The 25364-nt window shown below is 46.0% G+C and overlaps 1 protein-coding gene across 4 annotated transcripts in view; it reads right to left on the bottom strand.

Annotated features, from left to right (window-relative positions):
- col11a1a (collagen, type XI, alpha 1a) overlaps positions 1-21934 on the bottom strand; it is a 57170-nt gene extending 35236 nt beyond the window's left edge. Inside the window, exons 1-8 of one of the 4 annotated variants that reach the window (XM_049026385.1) lie at positions 21629-21934; positions 16039-16203; positions 14922-15135; positions 12273-12435; positions 5037-5162; positions 3535-3639; positions 3054-3158; positions 366-677 (exon numbers count right to left, since the gene is read on the bottom strand). In XM_049026385.1, coding sequence (XP_048882342.1) covers positions 366-677; positions 3054-3158; positions 3535-3639; positions 5037-5162; positions 12273-12435; positions 14922-15135; positions 16039-16203; positions 21629-21728 — 1290 coding nt within the window. In that variant the 5' untranslated portion in view covers positions 21729-21934. The remainder of the gene's footprint in view (positions 1-365; positions 678-3053; positions 3159-3534; positions 3640-5036; positions 5163-12272; positions 12436-14921; positions 15136-16038; positions 16204-21628) is intronic. The other 3 variants (XM_049026403.1, XM_049026395.1, XM_049026412.1) reach the window with 3 other exon arrangements.
- Positions 21935-25364: the final 3430 nt, after the last annotated feature.

Below are 25364 nucleotides of genomic sequence, written 5' to 3'. Positions count from 1 at the left end.
CTCAGTCATATTTCTTTCACAATATTAAAAACCAGAGTAATTCATCAGTCTGACTGCAATGGACTAACATCCTGTCCAAGGTGTCCCCTGCCATGTGCTGCCAGGGATAGGCTCCTGCCCCCCCCCCCCCAGACCCTGTATGGGATTACAGGCCATGGAAGACAAAGTGTGATTGGGTTTCAAAAGTAGACACACGGAGAGGGAGCTGCTGCACTAGTTATAAGATGAAAGCAGTGGCATTTCATGTCTCTCCCAGACAGTGTCAATGGACAGGAAGAACCCATCAAAGAGTGCACCCCAGCATGCAAAGTGGCGCAGCATGGGACCAGCCATGTGACAGGAAGAGCTGTTCAATTGGCGCTCACCTTGGTCTCCGTGACGTCGATCTCGGCTGGAACGCCGGGGCCAAACTCGTCGTCATACACAGGTGCGGTGGGTTTGGCCTCGCTAATCCCAAACTCCTCATACGGCCCGAATTCATACTGCTTATTATCAAACTCCCCGCCATCATACTCCTTCAGGTCATACTCCTTAAAGTCGTACGTGTGCTCTGCTCTGTCCCGTTCCGGTTCTCCTTGGTCCAGCGTCTCCACTGTCCCAGCCGCGGCAGTGGGCTCCAGACCCACCTGCTCCACTTCAGTAAGACCATCAAGAAAGTCCTCTTCAGCAGCCTTAGCCTACCCAAGCATGGAGGCCAAAGCGTTGGAAGCGTTTGATTTTAGCTAAGCGGCTAAAGCAGCTTCTGAGCAGTGGGTGATTTATGGGTGACTTATGGCTGCATATGTCATTATACAGACAGTATATCATGGACACAATCTTTAGTTGTACTTTATCAATGAATAAAAATGTAACCAAGCTTTACAACCTAACTTTATGTTAGTGTTTAATCAGCGGTGCTGGAACTGCACACATCCATAATCTGTCATCTCTGACACTATGACGTAAATTGCATAACAATATACCAGTATAATATACAGTCAAAACCCCATACAAGAGATACAGTTACACTCCTTGCTGCCATATTGCTAAATCCATAAATCAGCACTAAAAACTGAAGCAGTGTGAAGCGGTTGTTTGCTTTGGCTTGAATGCAGTGGACACAGTGCAGCGGGTGTAAAGAAGTGCTCTGGTGGGAAGGGGGCAGGGCTCTTGGCCCCAGTTAACATGATGGTAAAGACACCCTGTGGCATTGTGTCCCTCTGGCCTGTGCAATAAGCGTCATAGCCCTGACTCAGCGTGAACAGCAAGCACGAGACCTTCAGAAGTATAGAATCAAGCTACAGCAGAAGGCTGGGAAGACGAGTGAGAGCAGGGAATGGATGGTCTAATCAGCAACCATCAGAGCTAGTTAAGGGTCTGATCTTAGTGAGCATTAAGGAAGTTACTCACAAAACTAATCCATTAAAGACATATGTGGAAAGTTCAGGTCCAGAAAGTACGAATCCAGACCAACCAGTGGAGTATAAAGAGTCAGAGTCACAGAGTACTCAACTGGTTGGTTGAAACAAAATCTTGGTCTGGATTCGTACTTTCTGGACCTGAACTTTCCACCTCTGTCTTTAATGGATTAGTTTTGTGAGAAACTTCCCCAACATTTAGGATCTCGAACAAAGAAACTGCTAGACGTGTATCATAAAGAACACAGCCGGGCTAACTGCAATCCAAACATACTGGTTTGGTTTGGTGCCGTATGGGTCTTATTAAATCACTGAAGTTTACTTTTTATTAGAATGTAAAAACAGATTCCTCCTCTTCCCTGCCATTTCCTGTACCCGTTTTCCTTTGCCATGTTCAGTCGATAATATTCTCTGGTGATTTCATACCTTCAGAAGTTCATTTGGTTTCAAACGCTCCTTTGTCCAGCTACAGAATCCGCTGATTTCCAGGAAACACTAAGCACTTCACATTTTATGCTTCTTTATATTCCTGTTTTCTAAGAAGCACCACAATATGACCTTTATCGACGCATAGCTGGGTAAAACGGCATACATTACAGTGGAGCCCTTGGTGAAATGTCACGTTTAAGGCATATTGAAGGCAGACGAACGGGCATGCTCGTGCTGCCAGGCCGGAAATGCTGCCAAACCCAACAGGCTTGGGTGCCGTGTGCTTGCACAGCTGCTTGCAGGACAAGCCGCATGTCACGGAACCTTCCAGAACAAACGCTTCTTCAGCTTGGCTTCCTCTCTTGTTGCGCCACGAGGCACCTTCCATAAATACCCGCCTGTTGTATTTTAGCGGGTTTCCATATTGTTTTTGGAAGAGGAATAGAGAGGACTAAAAGAACAAGAGTGCATACTTTGTCCACTAATATGTCTCCATCCAAAAAGAATAGCACTTTAAGACATTAAAATACGTCTGGACACTCAGTGGGGTCCTGCAGTGAGGGCACCCTTGCCAGGCATTCAGTGGGGTCCTGCAGTAAGGGCACCCTTGCCAGGCATTCAGTGGGGTCCTGCAGTGAGGGCACCCTTGCCAGGCATTCAGTGGGGTCCTGCAGTGAGGGCACCCTTGCCAGGCATTCAGTGGGGTCCTGCAGTGAGGGCACCCTTGCCAGGCATTCAGTGGGGTCCTACAGTGAGTGCACCCTTGCCAGGCATTCAGTGGGGTCCTACAGTGAGGGCACCCTTGCTAGGCATTCAGTGGGATCCTGCAGTGAGGGCACCCTTGCCAGGCATTCAGTGGGGTCCTGCAGTGAGGGCACCCTTGCCAGGCATTCAGTGGGGTCCTGCAGTGAGGGCACCCTTGCCAGGCATTCAGTGGGGTCCTGCAGTGAGGGCACCCTTGCCAGGCATTCAGTGGCTCAAACAAGAAAGAGAGATTGAGGCTTAGCGCTGATAAGCCACTATGCCTCATACTGACCATAACCCCCACAGCATATTATACCTCTACAGAATATGTAAATGTAGAAAAAAGAGCTTTCAGGAAGGTGCAAAAATGGAATATTTCCTCATGGCTGCTTCTCCTTGTCACTCTATTACAACGGTTACTGGTCGTATCTTTCCCAACAATCATTAGCATTAGCAAGACCGGTAATGAAGCCACCTGTTTACCTCGTTTGGTCCGGGGGGGTCGACAGCAGACTGAGGCTGGTAGCTGTCTGTCGTTCCGTAGTCAATGTCGCCCTCGGTATAATATTCACTATCGACATTGTTCACCTGAATCCATATCACATGGAGAGGGAAAAAACGCAAAATGCACATGTCAGGTGATGTACAGAACTGTGCTGATCAGCGAGGCATAAGGAAGGTGACATGTGAACTGCTGCGTCAGAGGAAAGGTATCTGACATCAGGTGGTGCACTCTGACCCAGAGGATGACTGTCTGGTACCTAGGCCTTCCTTGGTGAATGACATTTTTACTAAAGTTCAAAAACACAGACACACATTGACAGACCTCACAGACGCACTGGTGGGGATGGGGGGTGGGGGCATGGAGATGGGACATCACAGACACATCAACACACCACACAGGCATGATTTGGGGGGGTTGTCAGGGTGATTGATAGCAATCTGTCACATGCCAAGCCGTTACCTCATGGTTAGAATAAGCCTCTCCTGTTGGCGCAGCTGCTGTCTCAATGCCCCCCCCATCACTGTAGTCATAGAACTCATTGTACAGCGAATCATCAGTGGGGTGCTGGCTCACGAGGAGGGGGGGGGGGGGATATCAAGCAAGGCAATGTTAGCATTTTTAGGCAAAATCAACTGAAATTGACAGGGAAGGTGAAGTTTTAAGGGGCTCAAGGCTGAACCAGGAGAACCTCCAGTGTTCACCAAAGCAGCATCTCCATTAACCTGCTGTCCATGACCTTCACTGAGCTCAGCATAACTGAATTAATGAGCTTGTGTTAAGCACACTGAAACACAGAGGTGACGGTAGGTGGATGAATGGACCAGTACTTTTGATACAAATGCGAACATTTGTTTTGGTATGTTTGGACAACAGAGTAATGGACACATGATGCTTTCATGAAGTTCACAACAGTTGCAAAGCAGCTGAATAAGCAATATTAGGGTTAATCGCATTTTAATTAGGAATAAATCATCAATGATTATGCATAGATAATATTTCACAGATAAAAGATTGGAACCTTAATAAGTGGTTATGCATTTTTGCAATCTGTTGTGTGAATGAACTTCAGGATATGATACACTCTCAGAAAAATTCATTTTCATTTTAAGTTTAGGTCAGCAAAAATTCAGAGCCAACAGATTCGGTGCATATTTATGCATATTTGAATTGCTAATGATTTTGAAGCTGTTCTGGATGGCAGCTCAGGAAAAGGCGGGTATATGCTGTTCTAATCAACAGCTTCCAGCTGAAGCTGGATGACCGTCCTGCATGTGCTGTGTCATGGCAGGCAAGGCTGTTAAAATCCCGAGATCTGCCCCCCTGGCCGGTTGCCACCGACGTGTCTGAGCAGATTCATGTGGCTGTGGGGGCTGGGGGGCTGACTGACTGTTTCATTCATGCCATTACTGGCCTTACAGGTCTCACCTCAAGCATGCTAGCAGGCTACAGGAAAACACAGAATCGACATGCTTTTGCATATTAGTGGACAGCTTAAAATGCATCATAGCTGATAAGGGTCGCTGACTTTTCTGTTTGGTAAATTGTACTGTACAATAATTACAGGTTCTGCAGCAGAAATCAACACCAAGGCTGGCTTAGAGTGAGTGGTGGTAAAAATGCATTAAAATCTTCCACTGCAATTTCATGGATTACTGGGCAAATTAGCATCCGGATCGTGACACGTCATACAGGAAATGATGTAAAGAGTTTTGATCCTGTAAGATAATGTAAACCTGATGTAAAGCTCATATTATACAGGACAGAAACATGGCCCAATAGCAGTGAACCCATTTCCATTCAGACTGAACAGCTTATAAGAAGCAGGCCCTCTTGTCATTATTTATTGAATTCATCTCTTTGTAGGTGTTGCTAAGCTAATAGGTCCAGTGCAGCTCGGAAGCATCCGCATGACACTCAGACCCACATTTCAATATGGACCCACGTTTCTCTCAGGCACTCACCTCATCCTCGGGCTCCTGGGCCTGGGGGCGGTCCCGGTGGGGGGTGTCGCAGTCAGGACTGTAGTGGACACAGTACTCATCAGCTGCCCTAGGATCATCCACAATCAGCAGCTGCTGAATGTCGCCCTGAAAACCACAGATGCAAATGTTCACTCCTTAATGTCAACATACGATAACTTCAAAGAGACGCTCGGCACAAGTGCCTAGGGGTTTTAGGACAGCGCGGCGGAGACGGAACAGGTTTATTAGCCGATTTACGAGCAGGTGGCTGATCGCCACGGAAACCTCGGAACAGAACCGCATCATAAACACTCGCAAGTCTTTGGCTGACGTGCAAGTTTTCAGCTTATTTTTCAAAGTGCGCCCAAATTAAGTAACATACACAAACTTCCGGAAGATCGCAGGACATGGATAACGTGGAGAACCTCAGCGTAACCGCAGCAACGTTTTGCAAGAGACAGAAAGCTGAAACCTTGGCATGAACATACCGTCAGCCTTTGCGTTTATGTGGCTGATAACGGAGAGACACTGGTGTTCGGCTCTAGAGCATAGTGACTGTGTTCAGTTGCGGCGTTCAATGTTCCTGGGGGGGATTTTATGGCACTGTAACATTCCATGTTGATGTTTAAGGGGACTGGTGTTGTCTCAACCCCCCACAAAAAAGGCATGCGATGAAGGACTCTGTAAACACCAATGGGGGCATGCCACCCCCCTAGATCTACAGCTGTGAATGATGGGATTAAACACAAGCTGTAAGGAACACAGGGCTTGCCGGTGAATGAGGGAGAGATAAATGAGGAGAGCAGGAATAGCAATGTTTCATGCCACATCTGGAGGCGCCGTCTTCTCGGTTTCAGTGCCGGTTGTAGAGTGAACATAAAGACCCACAGCCGGACGCAGATAAAGCCATCTGCCATGGAAGAAAGGGACTGAGGCTTCCTCAGGGCCTGAAGAGGCAGAAGGTGACAAAGACGCTTGCCTTCTGAACAGAATGGGATTTAATCCCAAGATTCAATTCTCACAAATTACATAGCGTAAGCATAAATATGTATTCTTCCTTCGGCCTGGAACAAGCCCTCAATACTGAAGGTTAAAATAATTAAAACTAAACTGGCAGAATTTGGTGAGATTATTCAAATCAGCATTCAATACTAAACCTCAGGAGGTTCATCTGTGTCAGTTTTATAGACTTATGATGAATATTATCACTCCCAAGGCTGCGAAACACAGCCAAAGCACCAATCATTTTATGGCGGAGCTCTGAATGGTGACACCTGACAGTTTATAAGCTTTCTGCAAACCTCTCCAGCATTCCTACAAGGCCGTGTAAAAATTCCACGGATTGATGGACCTCTGGCTGGTAGGGCAGCAGATAGAAATGGGCCCCAGGGAGAGTTACACGAGCTGCCCGATCCTGCGCTGGTCCATTCGGCTTCACAGGAACGTGGCTCTGAAAGGCAGGCAAGGTACTTCACACAAGGGGGGAGACGGGAGGAGGCAGGAATCAACATGTTGGAGGCTCTCGGAGGGGCTGAGGTTTAAATGCCAGACTAGATCTTCTTAAAAATCGCAGGCCTGGATAAGGTCACTCCTCCGAGGATCTGAATGACCAGCTGCACGTTTCCTGGACGGAGATCTTTTTATAAACCTGCTGCCGTGCAGGGGATGGTCTGCCTCGGACTTAATAGACTGTGAAAACGCTGGCTGGCCTAGCGACTGTGTGCCAGGTCTCCAAGGGGCCTCTGGGATATTAGGAAGATCAAGTCCGAGCCTGAATCGAGCTGACAGGCGTTACCTCATCCATCACATTCACCCCCCTCCTCCAAAAAAAGGCACTTTAATCAGCCCTGCCTGCAGCCTGCAGGCCTGCAGACAGCCTGCGACAGTCTGCGTGCAGGATGAGAAGTGGCATGGGGGTTCAGACCCCCCCAGCAGGCATGAATAGTTTCTCATAAAAATTACAAATAAAACATTCAGTATATACATGAACAAAATGACACCAAACGCATTCTAGTGTGAGATCAATGTTCAGTCTGAGAATGTGTGTGTAAGTTCGAAAGGTATGTAAAGAAAGTGTGCGTGTTTGTCTTGGGGAGGGGGGGGGGGGGGGGCATGCGCACACATGCATACAGAGGCAGGAGACACTGGGGGGGCGGGACGTCTCAGAATCAAATCTCCCTGACACCTCAAAAAAAAGGCTTTATGAATAAAAAACAGTGGGTATACTCTGTGCAATATCAGGATTACAGTTACTTCTGTTATGAGATTAGCACCCTGAATGGACCAGGAGATGCGCTTATGACAGTTTGTCATGCATGGCCTGGCTAATCAAAGATGGACCTGCTCTCTTTAATGGTTAAACAAGCATCCTCCCCATTTCTCTGCTTAATTACAGAGCTGAACGCCGGCTTGAGATTAACACTAAAGCAGGCAGCCGCTTTCATGTCCACCTGCCCTGGGCTTCGCGTTAGATGCTGCTCAGAATCACCTGCCCCCCCCGAACACTTGCACAGCCCCAGCAGACAGCCGTAAAACCATGTGGCAAAACCCCCTGTGACTGAGCACCATTTTTAAACTGGATCCCAGTTTAAAGATGGATCCCATCTGCATATATATAAAGTGTATTTGGTGGGCGTGTCCTTTAAATGCTGTCTTTCCTTAAGGGCCAGTCCGCTCGAGCCTTTCCTTTATACAGCTGACTGCTGCCCCTGGGCAAATACCTGCACTGGTCATTAACACGCACACGTTTCAACTGAGACACAGTTAACCGTGGGCTAAGCTAGTCATGCAAACAGTGCTCTGAAATACTTCACGGGGACTCACACGCAATCAGTCAAGGGAGCCCACAGTGTCCTGGCAGTCAGAGATCTGCTTTCAAGGGGCGACACGCTGGTGTTAATCACGTAATTAATCATATCCTGAATCTCAAGAGGACTAAGCACTTTTTACAAAAGTAATTTCCCTTCATTGAGTCTCATAACTTCATTTAAATAAAAATGAATGCCAATACAACAGTAAACAAAAAGAACTGAATCTTATGGGAGTGAAATATTCACATGATCTGAACTAAATAAAGTATATGAACCTGATGTTTTCAGAAAACCATGATGGTAAATGAAAGCAGCCTTACAAGTCACCAAGGCTACAGAACACCTCACTGCAGCCCCTCAATTACTAAGACTTACAGTGGGCAGATTCCACAGAGCTAAGTGCTTTTAATTATAAGGTGAAGAAGCTCATTAGGACAGGAAATAGAGGGAAAACCTGTCTGCTGGGGGTGGGTAACAGTGAGGGCAGACCAGCTGCTGGTGCCATCAGGAAGCTCCTGATTTGCTCCAAAAGTTCCCTTGCATTTACTTGAGAAAATTTACTGCATTTACTGGAACTCATCACAATATCAAAGGCAGCAAACATTACGGCATCACAACTGAACAATCAGTGTCAGCTGTCAGGTTAGAATTTTAATTGACATTGTCATTGAAACATGATGGACAGTCAAGGAACTAAAAGGCTTGGACCTTACTGCTTTGATTTTCCTCACCGTCTAGATATCTGGCCATACCTCAAGGACGTCCTCACCATCTAGATATTTGGCCAAACCTCAAGGACGTCCTCACCATCTAGATATCTGGCCATACCTCAAGGACATCCTCACCATCTAGATATCTGGCCATACCTCAAGGAGATCCTCGCCATATAGATATCTGGCCATACCTCAAAGACGTCCTCGCCATCTAGATATCTGGCCATACCTCAAAGACATCCTCACCATCTAGATATCTGCCCATACCTCAAGGACATCCTCACCATCTAGATATCTGGCCATACCTCAAAGACGTCCTCACCATCTAGATATCTGCCCATACCTCAAGGACATCCTCACCATCTAGATATCTGGCCATACCTCAAAGACGTCCTCACCATCTAGATATCTGGCCATACCTCAAGGACGTCCTCACCATCTACATATCTGGCCATACCTCAAAGACATCCTCGCCATCTTGATATCTGGCCATACCTCAAAGACATCCTCGCCATCTAGATATCTGGCCATGCCTCAAAGACGTCTTCACCATCTAGATATCTGGCCATACCTCAAGGACCTCCTCACCGTCTAGATATCTGGCAATACCTCAAAGACATCCTCACCATCTAGATATCCGGCCATACCTAAAGGACATCCTCACCTTCTAAATATCTGGCCATACCTCAAGGACCTCCTCACCATCTAGATATCCGGCCATACCTCAAGGAGATCCTCGCCATTTAGATATCTGGCAATGCCTCAAAGACGTCTTCACCATCTAGATATCTGGCCATGCCTCAAAGACGTCCTCACCTTCTAGATATCTGGCCATACCTCAAGGACGTCCTCACCATCTACATATCTGGCCATACCTCAAGGACGTCCTCACCGTGTACATATCTGGCCATACCTCAAAGACGTCCTCACCATCTACATATCTGGCCATACCTCAAGGACATCCTCACTGTCTACATATCTGGCCATACCTCAAGGATATCCTCACCTTCTAGATATCTGGCCATATCTCAAGGACGTCCTCACCATCTACATATCTGGCCATACCTCAAGGACATCCTCACCATCTAGATATCTGGCCATACCTCAAGGATATCCACACCATCTAGATATCTGGCCATATCTCAAGGACGTCCTCACCATCTACATATCTGGCCATACCTCAAGGACATCCTCACCATCTAGATATCTGGCCATACCTCAAGGATATCCACACCATCTAGATATCTGGCCAAACCTCAAGGACGTCCTCACCATCTACATATCTGACCATACCTCAAGGACATCCTCACCATCTAGATATCTGGCCATACCTCAAGGACATCCTCACCATCTAGATATCTGGCCATACCTCAAGGACATCCTCACCATCTAGATATCTGGCCATACCTCAAGGACGTCCTAATCATCTAGATATCTGGCCATACCTCAGTGGCGTCTTCACTATTTATTATGTTATGATATGAATTTCTCTTACAACGTTCAGAAAGTGGTGCAGCACGAAACTGTTTAAGGGGTAACCTTTTTCACTGCTGCATCGCTTAAAATGTACCGTGAAAGATCAGAAACGGAAGTTATAGCAGACGCTGGATTTGAAAATATTGAGACACTGGGGTTGTTAAAAATCGATTCTCAGATACTAATCCATATTAAAAAATAGTATCTGATTAGATACTCATTTTCACCATTATTGATACCAACAGCGCGGTTTTCGCCTCATTCGCCACACTTCACGTGGCATCGCTACAACGCAGGCGCGCGCACACACACACTCGCACAGCCCCTCCCCTCCTCTCTATAGCCGTTGAACGCGTTCGCGCTGCTTAACACACACACAGACACCGAGTTGGCCGAACATGGTATGTGCTGCATTTGAAGGCACTTCTCAAGCTGCTTTAGGAAAAAAAAACGCAAAAGTGCCGTTTGGAAGTATTTTGCAGACAAGCATGGAAAGGCTAAAGATGTCGATAAACCTATACGCAAACAATGCTACAAAGTTCTGGCGATGAAGTGAAGTAGCACGTCAAACTTGGCGAAGCATCTTAAAGACCGACATCTTGGTCTTCATGAGAAATTTCGCGAGGTCAGTAAAACTCACGTTCCAGCAACACTAAACTATTAAACACTTATCAAAAATGTTAACCTTAACATTAGCCGTTTATTTTACTCAGTTTATTCATCCATCCATTTTCCAAACCGCTTATCCTATTGGGTCGTGGGGAGTACTCAGTCATACTTAAAAAAAATAAACAAATACCGTGTGTCATGCCCGGCTTGTCAGATCCTCGTGTGTGCCACGCCCCCTGATTATCCACGTGTGCTTCCCCAATCATGCCCAGCTGTTTCCTGTTGTTTTCGGCTTGTCTTTTGTATTTAGTCCACGTCTGAGTTCGTCTTCCCCATACTTCATTGGTCATTGACGTTAGGTAATGTCAGTCTCTCTTGGTTTGTCGCCATCTGCCCTGTCTCGCCTGTTCCGTAATAAACCCCGAATTCCCTCCCTCCCTCCCTCCCTCCCTCCCTGCCAGCCAGCCAGCCAGCCAGCCAGCCAGCCAGCCAGCCAGCCTGGTCTTTCCCCGCTTCCTGCTTGCCCGTCCTACCCGCTCCCTGACACCGTGAAACCGATGTAACTTTGAGAGATAACGTGGTAAATATACATTTTTTGGACATACTGCCCAGCTCTACTTTCATTTGAGTGTCTAAGACTTTTGTACAGTACTGTGTGTGTGTGTGTGTGTGTGTGTGTGTGTGTATGATATATATATATATATATGTGTGTGTGTGTGTGTGTGTGTGTGTGTGTGTGTGTGTGTGTGTGTGTGTGTGTATATATATATGACCTATAAATGAAAAAGGTAAAAAAAAAAACAAACAAAAAAAAACTTTCAAACCACACAAGAACACAAATACAGACGACTCTAAAAACCTCTAAAAGTCTCTGCAAATAGGTGAGCTTTAGTCTAGTTGTAAAGCATCCAATGGAGGGTGCTGCTCCAACATGTAGCGACAGGCTGTTCCACGATTTTGGCCCTGCCACAGAGAAAGTACATTCCCCTTTTCACCACAACCGACATTTTGGGACGCAAAGCAGAAGCTTGTCCAAAGACCCTAATGCTCCACTTGGACAGTATGGATGGACAAGGTCACTCGAATAATCTGGTACTAGCCCATTCAGCACTTTAAAGACAAACAGTAACATTTTAAAATCACCTCTAAACTTCACTGACAGCCAGTGCTATGAAGCTAAAACTGGAGTAATATGCCATAACTTCTTGGATTGAGTTAATAAACGTGCCCCAGCATTTTTTGCCAACTGGAGATGAGACAATGCCGACTGATTGACCTTGCAATGAAATGTGTTGCAATTATCTAGATGCAATGAAATAAAAACATGGATTATGGTCAGGAAGTCTTAAAGGAATATATGAGCTTAACCTTACTTACAGTAAGACTCTAAGAGGACTTAACCATAGCATTTATTTGCTTACCAAACTTGAGACCAGAGTTGAATAAAACACCAAGATTCTTCGCATACGAGACACATCAGGAGAGTAACCCGTGTTTACGAGTTAACACCCTCTGGAGGTCCAAAGATTGCAAACTCTGTCTATCTCTGTCTTACTCTCACAGAGTTTGACAAAAATATTTGCATCAACCGCTCTAGATATTCCAATCATCTAGATATCTAGCCGTACCTCAAAGACGTCCTCGTCGAGAAGCCTGGTACCGAAGACAGTGATGCCGTCCGTGCTGATGACCGCATTGTCAGTCCTGTTGAGGGTCTTGGTGATCTTCTTCTTACAGTCCACAGTGATGCTCACCTCTTTCCGGTGGACGCTGATAGCCACCCGATGCCACCTATTCGGAGAGGGACGAAGACACGGTTTCATGCATCTCCATTGCTACATTAACTGAGAAGATTATATGTTGTTGTTGTTATTATTATTATTATTGTTATTACTACTACTACTTCATCACTGCTATTACATTAACCTCAAACCAGTATGGCAATAGTCCATCTGATACTCAGACATTTTAGTGTCTTCAGACAGATGCTCCTTCTGAGACATTTCAGGTCACCCCAGGGTATCAGTAACTACAAGCAGGTGAGCAGGCTCTGTAATGAGAGCCTCATTTCCTGGCCACTGGATGAGTGAAGAACAACATGTAACCTTATTACTCACAGTCTCTGTATGGTTTGCTTTCACTTTTTAAGTAAAAACAAATATGTCCAGCCCTAATCTTATGACACTAAGTTGTTATTATTATTATTATTATTATTATTATAAATATCATATTAGTCATTGACCAGTGTTAGCAGGTGTGTGAGGGAGCTGCCTGAGCACTGTCAGCCGTAACCTGGGCACTGTCAGCAGTAACCTGGGCACTGTCAGCCGTAACCTGGGCACTGTCAGCCGTAACCTGGGCACTGTCAGCCGTAACCTGGGCACTGTCAGCAGTAACCTGGGCACTGTCAGCAGTAACCTGAGCACTGTCAGTCGTAACCTGAGCACTGTCAGCCGTAACCTGAGCACTGTCAGCCGTAACCTGAGCACTGTCAGCCGTAACCTGGGCACTGTCAGCAGTAACCTGGGCACTGTCAGCCGTAACCTGGGCACTGTCAGCAGTAACCTGGGCACTGTCAGCAGTAACCTGAGCACTGTCAGCCGTAACCTGAGCACTGTCAGCCGTAACCTGAGCACTGTCAGCAGTAACCTGAGCACTGTCAGCCGTAACCTGAGCACTGTCAGCCGTAACCTGGGCACTGTCAGCCGTAACCTGGGCACTGTCAGCTGTAACCTTTTTCTACTGTTTTTCTGTCCCTTTAATTTTAGGCTAATTACATGGTATTTACATTAATTAGATGAATATCATTGATTGTAAATTTTTGAAGTTTTTCTGATAGACAGCAGCGCATAGTTTTATATATATATATATGTGTATATATATATATATATATGTGTATATATGTATATATATATATATATATATGTGTATATAACATTATAAATTATAAATTATTTATAACATTCGAAAGAAACTGAAATAGAAAAGATTATTATCATTGTTTAGATTATGATCGACTGGGTAAACAGAGACATAACAGAGAGTTTTAGTCTAATGCTGAATGTTTATCACTATGGTTTTTCCGGCTATATACGCTATGATTGGTAAAGTGAAATTTGAGCATGAAACTTTTAGTCTACATTTTAACCACAAACAACAAACCAACGCTGGGGAACTTTGTGTTTACATGTAAAAGGTGTTTCAGTTACACAATGGTCATGTTCTATTTCAACTGTTTTGACGGAGCTCGAAATCAAACATACATACACAAACTTTTGTGAATAAATATTACGAAAATATCAAGTAATTGTCTTCCTAATAGAATAATGTGTTTTGTTAGTTCTTGTAGAACTCCAGCCAATTTGACAGTGTTTTTCTATCTCTTTATTTATAGGCTTATAATAAATCAGTTATAAAATAAATATTCTTTTTCGCAGAAGGGTAGTGTGTGGACCATTGCAGAAGCAAATGTGAGCATTGTATTCCATGTAATGTGAATAATACTTATGTTTTATGGATTATTTGGGGTGTGTTTCGGTGGAAAATGTAAAAAATATATGCCTCATTATGCACAGGATTACTCCGGAATATTTTAGCACACAATGTTGTAACTTAGACAACCGGATCGAGTAAGTTCTCTTGATTCCAGCGATTCATGTATATGCGTTATACCTGTTCAAAGTTACAAGCCTGAGATTAATGGGTGCAAAAATCAAGGCATTTGTGTTTGTCGGGTTCTAAGGGTTAGAAAAACCTCAAGCAACACTAAGAATAGAACGTATCACTAAGGCCTCCCGTGCTCTAGTGTTGGCCATGTGTCTTACAGCAGTGTTTCTAAACCTGTTCTTCGGGGAACCCCAGACAGTCTACATTTCTGCTCCTTCCCAGCTCGCAACGTACCTGAACCAGGTATTCAGTGCTTTTGATTGGCTGGGTGCTGAGAGGGAACAAAAATGTGGACTGTCTGGGGGTCGAGAAGCACTGCCTTACATTCCCTACTGGGCATGTAGGCTAAGCAGCCAGAAGCCCCCCCCCCCCCCCCCCCCCCGCCCACCACAGACACCTAGCTGTATGAGGTCATCAGGATCCCCTTTGATATTTTCAAATGAACATCAGCCCTGAATGTGCTCTGATGGCCCTGGCAGCCTTCACCTAGGCAACCGTCAGACCGTCGATCCCTCCAGGAACGTCCATGACCACAAGATTATCCTTCAGTATGCATTGATTTCTGCTCCATTTCCAAAAGGCGGCCATTCAGCTGTAAAGACCTCACTCACTTTCCATCGGCGAGGTTCACACTACGGAACAGGGGGTAGTCCTCGGGCCGGGGGCTGCCGTGCTGGTCCTCGTACAGGAAGATGGGTGCACGGCCAACCTCCAACCCCAGCTGCTGTACACCCTGCTCACTGTACACTGATAGCAGGAAGGCCTGAGTCCGAGCCTTGGGCCTGACAGTGGTGAGGATGGAGAAATCTTCTGGGAAAACTCCCCCTGAAATAGAAAGCAGAGCCCATTTATAAAGAAGGTAATTCACTGCTCTGTCTGTGTTGGGAGTCACAGAAAAGGGTGAGCAAACTCAGCACTGCACTAACCCTGTGTGATTCTTTAGGAAGGTCAAATATTTGCTTACTTTCTCTCCATTCACACCTTGCTGTCCTCACAGAGGTCAGGGTTAGGGCTAACGAACTTAACCCCAACCCTAACCCCAATCAAACCCTAATCCTTAACTCTTTCTGTCCTCACTCCTCACAGGGGTGTGTGTGTAGGGGGAGGGGACAGTTGCACTCAATCTATGGGGGTTGAGGGCCCGGGAGGGTGGTGGCATCAAGCCAGTGTCATTTCTGAAACCTAACTGTCTCATGACAGTGTGGCACGATGTTTAACCCTCTGCAGTTGGCAATGCAGCCTACGGGATTAGACAGAAATCTCGCTAAACCATAGAAACATAAAAAACACCCCCAGAAACTTTGAATTGTCTATTTTCAGAGCTGCAAGCTTTTAGTAAAAAACAAAAAAAATATCTCTTTAGATCAGGGATGACTGCTAATTCAGATGAGCAGTAACTTCGTAAATTACAAAATGTGATTTGTTTTCTAATTTTGAACTACTAAATACTTGTCTTTTATGGAAAAAAAGTTCAAAATCCATCCATAGTCCATCTTCCCGTAGCTTATCCTGTACAGGCTAGTGGGGGGGGGGGGGGTTACATTCATCCACATTTTGGGTCTATGCATTGTTTGTATATTTTAAAGGGATAGAATCCCCCTACATGTATAACACTGCTACACCAGTCAGAGTGCAGTGTACAGAATAAGAATCCGTACTGAGACACGCACACCTCCCTGGATCCAGGGTATAGGGTCAGAGTAACAGCCTGATGGGGTGGGGGCTCACCTGGGAAGAGCTGCCTCGTGGGGGCGCTCATCTGCGCCGACTTCTCCACCCTATAGGCTGTGTCCGGCGCCGATGCCCTCCGGTGGGCACAGAACCCCATCACCTTGTGGACTCCCTCGCGGCCGCTGTCAAACTCTAATGCATTCAGCACGTCAACGGGCTCCGCTGTGTGGGGAAAGCAGAGGAGAGGGCCATGTTTGTATTGGGGGAGACGAGAACATTACTGGTCACGTGAGCTAGGAGTATGTCACACACTTTGGTGTACTGGACCAGCCCAGCTTATCCACTCAACTTTTTTAAAAGGACGGCATTGGTCATGTGACGGGGGAGTGTGTTAGACACTGTGGTGTACTGGGACAGCCTTGATCATCCACTCAGCTTTATTAAAGGGGCGGTACTGGTCATGTGACAGGGAAGTGTGTTAGACACTGTGGTGTACTGGGACAACCCTGATCATCCACTCTTCTTTATTAAAGGGGTGGTACTGGTCATGTGACAGGGGAGTGTGTTAGACACTGTGGTGTACTGGGACAGCCTTGATCATCCACTCAGCTTTATTAAAGGGGTGGTACTGGTCATGTGACAGGGAAGTGTGTTAGACACTGTGGTGTACTGGGACAACCCTGATCATCCACTCTTCTTTATTAAAGGGGTGGTACTGGTCATGTGACAGGGGAGTGTGTTAGACACTGTGGTGTACTGGGACAGCCTTGATCATCCACTCAGCTTTATTAAAGGGGTGGTACTGGTCATGTGACAGGGGAATGTGTTAGACACTGTGGTGTACTGGGACAGTCTTGATCATCCACTCAGCTTTATTAAAGGGGTGGTACTGGTCATGTGACAGGGGAATGTGTTAGACACTGTGGTGTACTGGCAAGATGGCAAGAGTCATGTGATGTGGGAACACATTAGACACTGTGATGTACTGGGACTGCCCTGATCATCCACTCATCTTTATTAAAGGGATGGAACTGGCCATGCAATGTGAGAGCGCATTAGACTCTGTGATGTACTGGGACTGCCCTACTCATCCGCTCATCTTTATTAAAGGGGCAGCATTGATGACGAGCTTAATCCCCCAGGTGGGCTTCCAGAGTCAGACACATTGGTGGAGCAGGGGTGACATGCACTGCTCACCAGGAGCCTCCAGATAGGGCCCTGATGTTGTACCTTTGACAAAGGTTTTTAAACAGAAATTCTTCCATAAATCATTCTTGCCCTCAGCTGTCATTATGATAATAGTAACAAAACTAAACAACGCAGAATCCCTTGGAGGACGATCCAGGCAGCACAGGACATAAGGCTGACGTTCACCCTGGACAGGATGCCAGTCCCTTATAGGGCACAAGGCTGACGTTCACCCTGGACAGGATGCCAGTCCCTTATAGGACACAAGGCTGACGTTCACCCTGGACAGGATGCCAGTCCCTTATAGGGCACAAGGCTGACGTTCACCCTGGACAGGATGCCAGTCCCTTATAGGACACAAGGTTGCCTGCAGCAATATCAAGCCTGCGGCAATATTTGAGATTTATATAAATGCTTCTGAAGTTTACAACCTCTTCAACACTTTCAGGCTGGTTCTCAGGCTCCTCATTGGACAGAACCCTAGCAGCAGCAGGGCGTGATTGGCTGGAACATGAGTGTGTCAGTCAGTACTGTATCACTCAATGCCCTCAGCTGGTAATGGGTGACACACTTTAATCAGCATGAAGTAACATCCACAAAACCCTGCAAACACTAGTTATATACTGAATACTGCTTATGCACTGAGTACATACTGAATACATGTACAGAGTATACACTAAGCACACACTTTGCATATATTGCTTACACACTGAGTACATGCTGGGTACACATTGCTTATATCCTGAGTAATGGGCAAGGGGTCACCGTCAGAGGGAGGTCAGCAACAGCAATGGGTCACCATCAATTCGGGGTCACTGTCAGCATGAAGTCATAGGCAATATGGGGTCACCGTCTCCGCAATGTCACTGTGAGCATGTGGTCACAGCCAGCATAGGGTCACCATCAATGCGTGGTCACCATTAGCATGAGGTCACCATCAGTGCGGGGTCACCATCAATATGGGGTCACCGTTACTATGGGGTCACAGGCAGCACAGGGTCGCCGTCAGCCTGGGGTCACCATCAGCAGGTGTGTACCGTCAACAAGAGGTCACAGGCAGCACCGGGTCACTGTCTCTATAATGTCACCATCAGCATGAGGTCATAGCCAGCGTGAGGTCACCATCAGCATGAGGTCATAGCCAGCGTGAGGTCACCATCAGCACAGGGTCACCATCAATGTGGGATCACTGTCAGCAAGAGTTCAGAGACAGCACAGGGTCACAAGCAACATGGGGTCACCACACGTGCGGGATCACCATCAATGCTGGGTAACCATTAGCATGAGGTCACAGCCAGCCCAGGGTCACCATCAGCACGGGGTCACCATCCGCACAGAGTCACCATCAGTGTGGAGTCATCATCAATACTGGGTCACCATCAGCACAGGGTCACTCTCAGCAAGGGGACACCATTACTATAAGGACACCGTCAGGGAGAGCAGCACCACCATCTTCACCATCTGGGTGAAGTCACTGTCAGCATGACGTCACAATCAGCGGTGGGGTTACCATCAGCTTTAGGTCACTATCAACAGATGGTCTCTGTCAGTGCGATGTCACCATCAGTGCGATGTCACCATCAGTGTGAAGGTACAACTACCGTGTGGTCACCATCAGCATGGAATCACCGTGAACACAAGTTCATCATCAGTGTAGGGTCACCGACAGTGGTGTGGTCACCCTCACCATGAGGTCACTGTCAGCGTGTGATCACCGTCAGTGTAGGGTCACCGACAGTGGTGTGGTCACCCCCCATGAGGTCACTGTCAGCGTGTGATCACCGTCAGGGCGCAGCTCCATGAGACAGGGACACGCATCCCCGCTTTCAGGACTCCAGTGCTGACCTTTGTGTCCCAGTCACACACACGGTCAAACACACTCCTTAAATGCCCTCAGTCTATACTGCACCCTAGGCCGCCATAATCTACTGTATAAGTGGCAGAAGATCCACTTTACATAGCCTGGGAGAATATAATCCATCGCCACAGCAGAGCTGAAACATCTCTAATTTACGGACATCTTCTAATCTGCTGTCCGAGCCTGGTTAGAAATGCCACCAAGGGCGTGGTACCGAAACCTCGGCGATCCCAGACCCACCAGAACACCGAACCGCTTTGTGGTGAGAATTTTCTAATAATCACACAGCTGCCCCATGCTGAGCCTTAATGACAGGAGAAGGGGGGGCACCACCTTTCTAGATAGGCCCAGGACACGTGCAAGGAGGCGTGGGAGACCCACAGAGCATATGCAAATTGCAGCAAAATAGCACCTCCCTGAGAGAAGCTGATTAATACCCCTCATGCTAACACACACACAGATCCCCGACGAATTAAAGGGGATGGACCCGGCACATGCCACCGTGCAGCGCGGTCTTCAAAAACAAACGACGCAGAGTCCTGCAGGTGAGTGCTGTCTGCAAGCACGCGCCTGTTGCTCTGGGATCATAGAGACAGACCTATCCACCTCCCAAGCCCTGAGACTCCAATAACACGGCCTGATGCAGCCTCAAAAGCTGTCACCCAAAAGCGTGGCAAACGCCTCACAGTTCCAGCTACTTCTGGCTCTGCTCTTTCCAGCTGCTTGCATGAAACTTAATTCAGATATTGTATTACTTTCACTGAACTGGAAAAGCAAATATGATCTGTTATCCGGTATCGAAGCTTTACACAGATATCTATGTATGTAAATAAATGCATCTAATCTGCTATTTTACATCCAAAGTGAGGCCATGTGGTTCATTCCTACTGCTAAATGGCTGTAATATGGTTGATGAGTTTAGTACGGCTCTATATGCGTTTATATAATGTTGGCGGTGTAGCGTTTGTCTGGGGGAAAACAGGCAAATCTGTCTTGTTCAGCTCTCTGAAAGAATGCAGACCCCGGCTTGCTGCACCCTGGGGCTCACAGACATGTCTCTACACTGCCAGCCACCCGCGGACGTCTCTCCGGGATCCGAAGAAAAATTCAGCAGCTTCAGGTGAGCGCCGTTTCAAGCCAAGCTGAGGAAAGCTGGACAGACGTGTGGCTCAGTGGTCAAACACGAACATCTGAGGCCAGGATTTATAACAGGTCCCGTTCAGCCAAAAAAAAGTCAATCGATCAGCATGACACCAGGGTTCAGGTTTAAAAAGACATAAAAGGAATTAGACAGCTGAAGACATAAGCAGTAATTAGTGGTGGCTGTTTGGTTAGTGACTGATACTTATGCAGGAGATGTGGATAGGCCTTGACTCCAGGTTATCTTTGAACAGAGTAAAATAACAGGTAATTTCAAAGTACACCAAATAACCTTTACGGTTTTACGGCAACGAGGGCTAGCTAAGAAATGTCATTCCTGCAGCGGGTTAAGGATTATTGTGACAAAGGCAATGTCACCTGGTCTCAATAAGCAAAAAGTTAAAAGCAGACAAAAAGATCTCTCTGGCCTTGAGTGAGAACTAGGGCAGTATGGAGAAAGGGCAATATTTCCAGCTTGGTTGACACTCCACTACAAAAGTCTTATACTGAGCAGGTAGCTGTTCACTAAAACCGGGATTCAAACATAGTTGATACCAGTATCCACCATGCACATATCTCTGATTTTGAACCATGTACATCCTTACAGGTCCATACAAGCTTAATTTAATTTATTTCGCAAATCACATTATTCAGTCAAATGAAATTAATTTCCACAACACGCAGCACAGGAAAAATCTTTGCTTTACGAGCACGTCTAAAAACAGCGACCCCAAAACTCAGCCGCGAAACCTGTAGAGAGAAGATCTGCTTTCACAGCGTGTTTCGCCTATAAAGAAAATGAAACATGATAAACTTTAAATACATTATTTATGGAGCAGAGGAATCCCCTCACTGAGAATTAGCAGTGTGTTTTCATGGTATCTCGTTTGGCGGAGAGCGGCTCTTTGCGGAGTTCCGTGCGAATTCGCACCGCAGCGTAAGGGCGAATTCCGCAAGATACTGTTAGGCTGCGCACTTACAACACGCTCAACACAGTCAATAACACACTCAACACGATCAATAACGCACTCAACACAATCAACACACTCAACATCGTCAACAACCCCCCCGGGGTCCCGCTGCGTCCACAAACAGTGAGCGGACCGCAGTGCACCTTCCCAACAATGATGTGCGGAAAAATGAAAAGCTTTCTCATCTCCTGTCTCCAACTTTCGCCCAGGTTCAGAACAAACCGGTAAAGTCCTTAAAAACACAAAGGCAGTGCAAAATAAGTTCCGTGATATTTTTGTATTGTTTTGTATTTTGCTCAAAAGGAAAAACAGTCATGAAACAGTCATATATTTGTGAATTGTGGTGGACTGGCATTGTATGAGCTTTATAACCTATTAATGGTGGTACCAACATTTTCTTTCTGGATGGATGGATGGATGGATGGAAGCAGTTAATCCTAGTTAAAATTCAGCAAACACTTCAGAAATTCTCCTACTCAGCTTTACTTACCCTCCGCTGCATTTAAGACCAAAGTTAAAGTGATGAAGACGGCCAAAGAGGACTCCGAAAGTTGGCGTTTGGTCCTCCACCTTGAAGACCACCTTGCCATCTCGATGCCCGTTAACAGATCTGGGTCAATTCAGGTTTCGGTAGATCTCAGTCCCAGATGCGGTGAGTCTGCGCTACGCGGCCATAAGGGAGACGGTGCCTTTTCTCCTGTCTCCGACAGCCCGGCTCCCCCCGATACTCCTTTACACTGAAGCTCTCAGGATGCGCAGACACCGGGAGGAGGGCTGGCCACACCAGACCCACCATCACGGCAGGATGGCGGGGAAGGGAACCCCCTCCTGCCGATCAGCAAATCAGGCGCTTTGGCATCTCAGTTTGGGATCCACCCATCGCCTTGACCAGGGGCTTCGAGCCGCACTATCTGCGCGTCCTCGGAGCAGCTCTGCGCGTCCCCGCAGCAGCTCCGGGTCACCGAGGGCAGCGTCGGGGGTCCAGCCAGCGGTGAACCCGAAACTGCTGACTTTACCGTGGACTCGGGACCGCTAGGATGTCTGGTTAAAATAACACTATGTGGCGGGTATGGTGGTTTTGCGGCAGTGTTTGGGAAAAGGGACTTCCATAATGATCAAAGGGAATCCCCCAGTTTATAATGCCGGCAGGGAATCCCTTCGGGCTTTAATATGTGAAATACACAACGACGTAATGTGCATGAATCCCAGGGTCTCCCCTTCTTCTAAGTCGTTGTTGTTGTTTTTGCTCTTCTTCTCCTTCTTCTTCTTCTTCTTCTTCTTCTTCTTCTTCTTCTTCTTCTTCTTCTTCTTCTTCTTCTTCTTCTTATTATTATTATTATTATTATTATTATTACACTGAAAAGGGCAGGGTGTATTCAATTAAAGTACATCGGGAGAGAATTACAACTAAAAACTGTAAATACAGCTCCCATGCATGAACCAATGAAGACAAAGTACTGAAAACATAAAAAAAAAAAACATTTACTTAAATAGAGAGACAACTGGCAGACAGATGATTCGGCTGGAATTTGCTATTTTTTTCTAATTTCATCATTTCATTGTCAGACAGGAAGTGGAAGCGTGTGCAGGGAGGCTCGAGGTTTGCAGTGTGTAATTAGTACCCTGATAACACACTTCTAAAGGAGGTAAATTACCATGCTGTCCTTTGGAGGATGAATGGATAGAAGGATGGATGGATGGATGGATGGATGGATAGTCTTATTAACTCATATTGTCATGGCAACCTGACACATCTCTATAGAGATCAGGAACAATACGATATCATACGTCTGTGCTGAATACCAGTGGCAAAACAATTCTCTGCATCATTTATAATTATTTCATCAAGGTATGTCAGACAAATTACAGTTTATAAGGTTAAGAAAATATAGATTTAAAGGCAATTCCTGTAATTATGTGAGGAGACCCATGTTTTTATTTTGCATGACACTTAGAACTATACTTTGAGTGGTGCTTTACGTTCAGGTAGGGGCCCGTGGCCCCAGGATTTTGCCAAAAGGCTCACCATTAAGCAGCCTGCTCCCTAGATGGCTGACATCACTCACAGACTCTCAATTCATCCGGCTGATCTCTTCTTTTAATACAATTTTCATACATCAGCAATGTGAAATGTGAGAGGCTGTGACTGTGCATTAAAGCAAGCATCCAGTGTCATGATTAACCGTCTGTTTATGATAGACTCTGCAGAGAAATTCAGGTTCTGTCCTTCTGACTTTGAAGAGGTTCATAGCTGTTTAATGTGACATCCAGGTCATGCATTTAGTGTCAGTAAAAATGTCCTTGGAGAAAGTAATTTTAAATATATGATGACACCGTGAACTTTTATATACATTTTTATAAGCATTTTTAGATCACTATTTATCATTTTGAATTGAGATATTTCTGTGAGAATCCACCTTCGAAGAGGCCGATTTACTCTCCCGTGCAGGTTTCTCCCGATTCACAGCCTAAGCCTCTGTGAGGTGTCATGCGAAAACCACTTTTCACAGTCACACACTAGCTGCCCACGGCCACTCTCCCCCTGCCTAAACACACAGAGGCATAGCCAGTGTATAAGGGGCCCTTTCTGCTTCACATAGGCTCAGTGCAAACATCCGAGGCACAAAGGCAAATCTAGAGAGTTTTAAAATATGAAACATTAAGGAATTCCCAGAAACCCCACCCACGGAAGTAACTTCCACCTTCTGTTTATCGAACCCTGTTACGGGGATCCGGGGTCAGTCTGTTGGGGTACAGATTTTAAGGTGGGGTGCCACCCCAGACAGGACCCTGGAGCACTGCTGGACTACTACTCTCTGTCATGCACACACACGAAGCGCAATTTAGCCTGAAACGGTACATATTTGTGAAGAAATCTGAGCAGCTAGAGAAAACTAACATGTAGGTGGGGAGAAGGTGCAGAGATGTGGAAGCAGAGGAAGGCGGGGAGGCTGGCATGGGGCTCAGCTCGAACCCACAACCCCGGCGGAAGATATCTTAGAATGTAACAAATATTAGAAATGAACATAATTATCAGTGGAAAATATCTAGTCACATTTAAAATCAATGCAGGGCAATCAGTCACATTCAGTTTGCTTTAATCATGTGATGTTAAGAGTACGATTAGTGGATGATGGTGCAGTATTAGTCTCAGAGAATCTGAATTTGCTGCATCACCTGCAGCCGGCTGTGTGAAATCGCCGTGGGTCCATGGCTGGTCGGCACTGGGGTAGGTAGCCATCAGACAGGAATGCACTTCTGTCCAGGCAGGCAGATCACAGCTCCTGTGACGGCCTGGTCCGTCCTGTGAGGGCAGCCAGCTCCAGGTTTGCTCTCAATTTTCATTCCGGCAGATTTTTTTTTCTGGAAATAACATAAGATTCACTATATATATATATATATATATATATATATATATATATATATATATATATATCTATATCTATCTATCTATCTATCTATCTATCTATCTATCTATCTATCTGTCTATCTATCTATCTATCTATCTATCTATCTATATAATCAGTAACACTTAAGGCCATGTTTTCAGTAATTTATAAACCCATTCATAATGCATTATAATGCATTCAAAAAGCATTATAAACATGGCTATAAATATTTATCAAAAACATAATGCATTATAACATGGTATTACGCATTTTGATTGCCTTATACAGTACAAAGCATCCTTGATGCATTATAAACATATCTATAGTGCATTATAGATGACAGCGTCATAAGGCAGTCATAATGCACAACACACATGCTATAATATATTACATTTTTTGATAAATATTTATAGCCATGTTTCTAAAACTCTATTAATGCATCATTTGTTATGAACGTGTTTCTAAATTACTAAAAACATAACCTTAAATAAAGAGTTACATGCCTGTCTAATTAGCTAGATAGATTTAGGGTGCAAATATTTAATCTCAGGTGTTATTCTAAGGAGAAACTCAGGGTTTCACTGCACACATGTAAAATTCACTTACGCCCATGAGAGGGAGAAGGGAATTGGCTTGGCGTAGCACTATGTGAGGTCGCCTTTTACATCAGGGCTTCATCACACCTTCAGCAGCCTGTTCCCATCTGTCTAGCAGTCAGGGTCCTTCAGTATCCCCTCCCCTCAAGGCAAAGGGGTGGGGTGGGGGTATCTGCTCCACCCCGGAAGGGTGGGAGAAGCTGGTTTGGGGCGTAGCGAGCGATCGGGCCACTGCCAGCCA

The sequence above is a fragment of the Brienomyrus brachyistius genome, chromosome 1 (genome assembly GCF_023856365.1).
Source record: "Brienomyrus brachyistius isolate T26 chromosome 1, BBRACH_0.4, whole genome shotgun sequence".
Taxonomy (NCBI): domain Eukaryota; kingdom Metazoa; phylum Chordata; class Actinopteri; order Osteoglossiformes; family Mormyridae; genus Brienomyrus; species Brienomyrus brachyistius.
The sequence above is the reverse complement of the archived record's forward strand: the minus strand, read 5'-3'. Positions and strand labels throughout refer to the sequence as shown.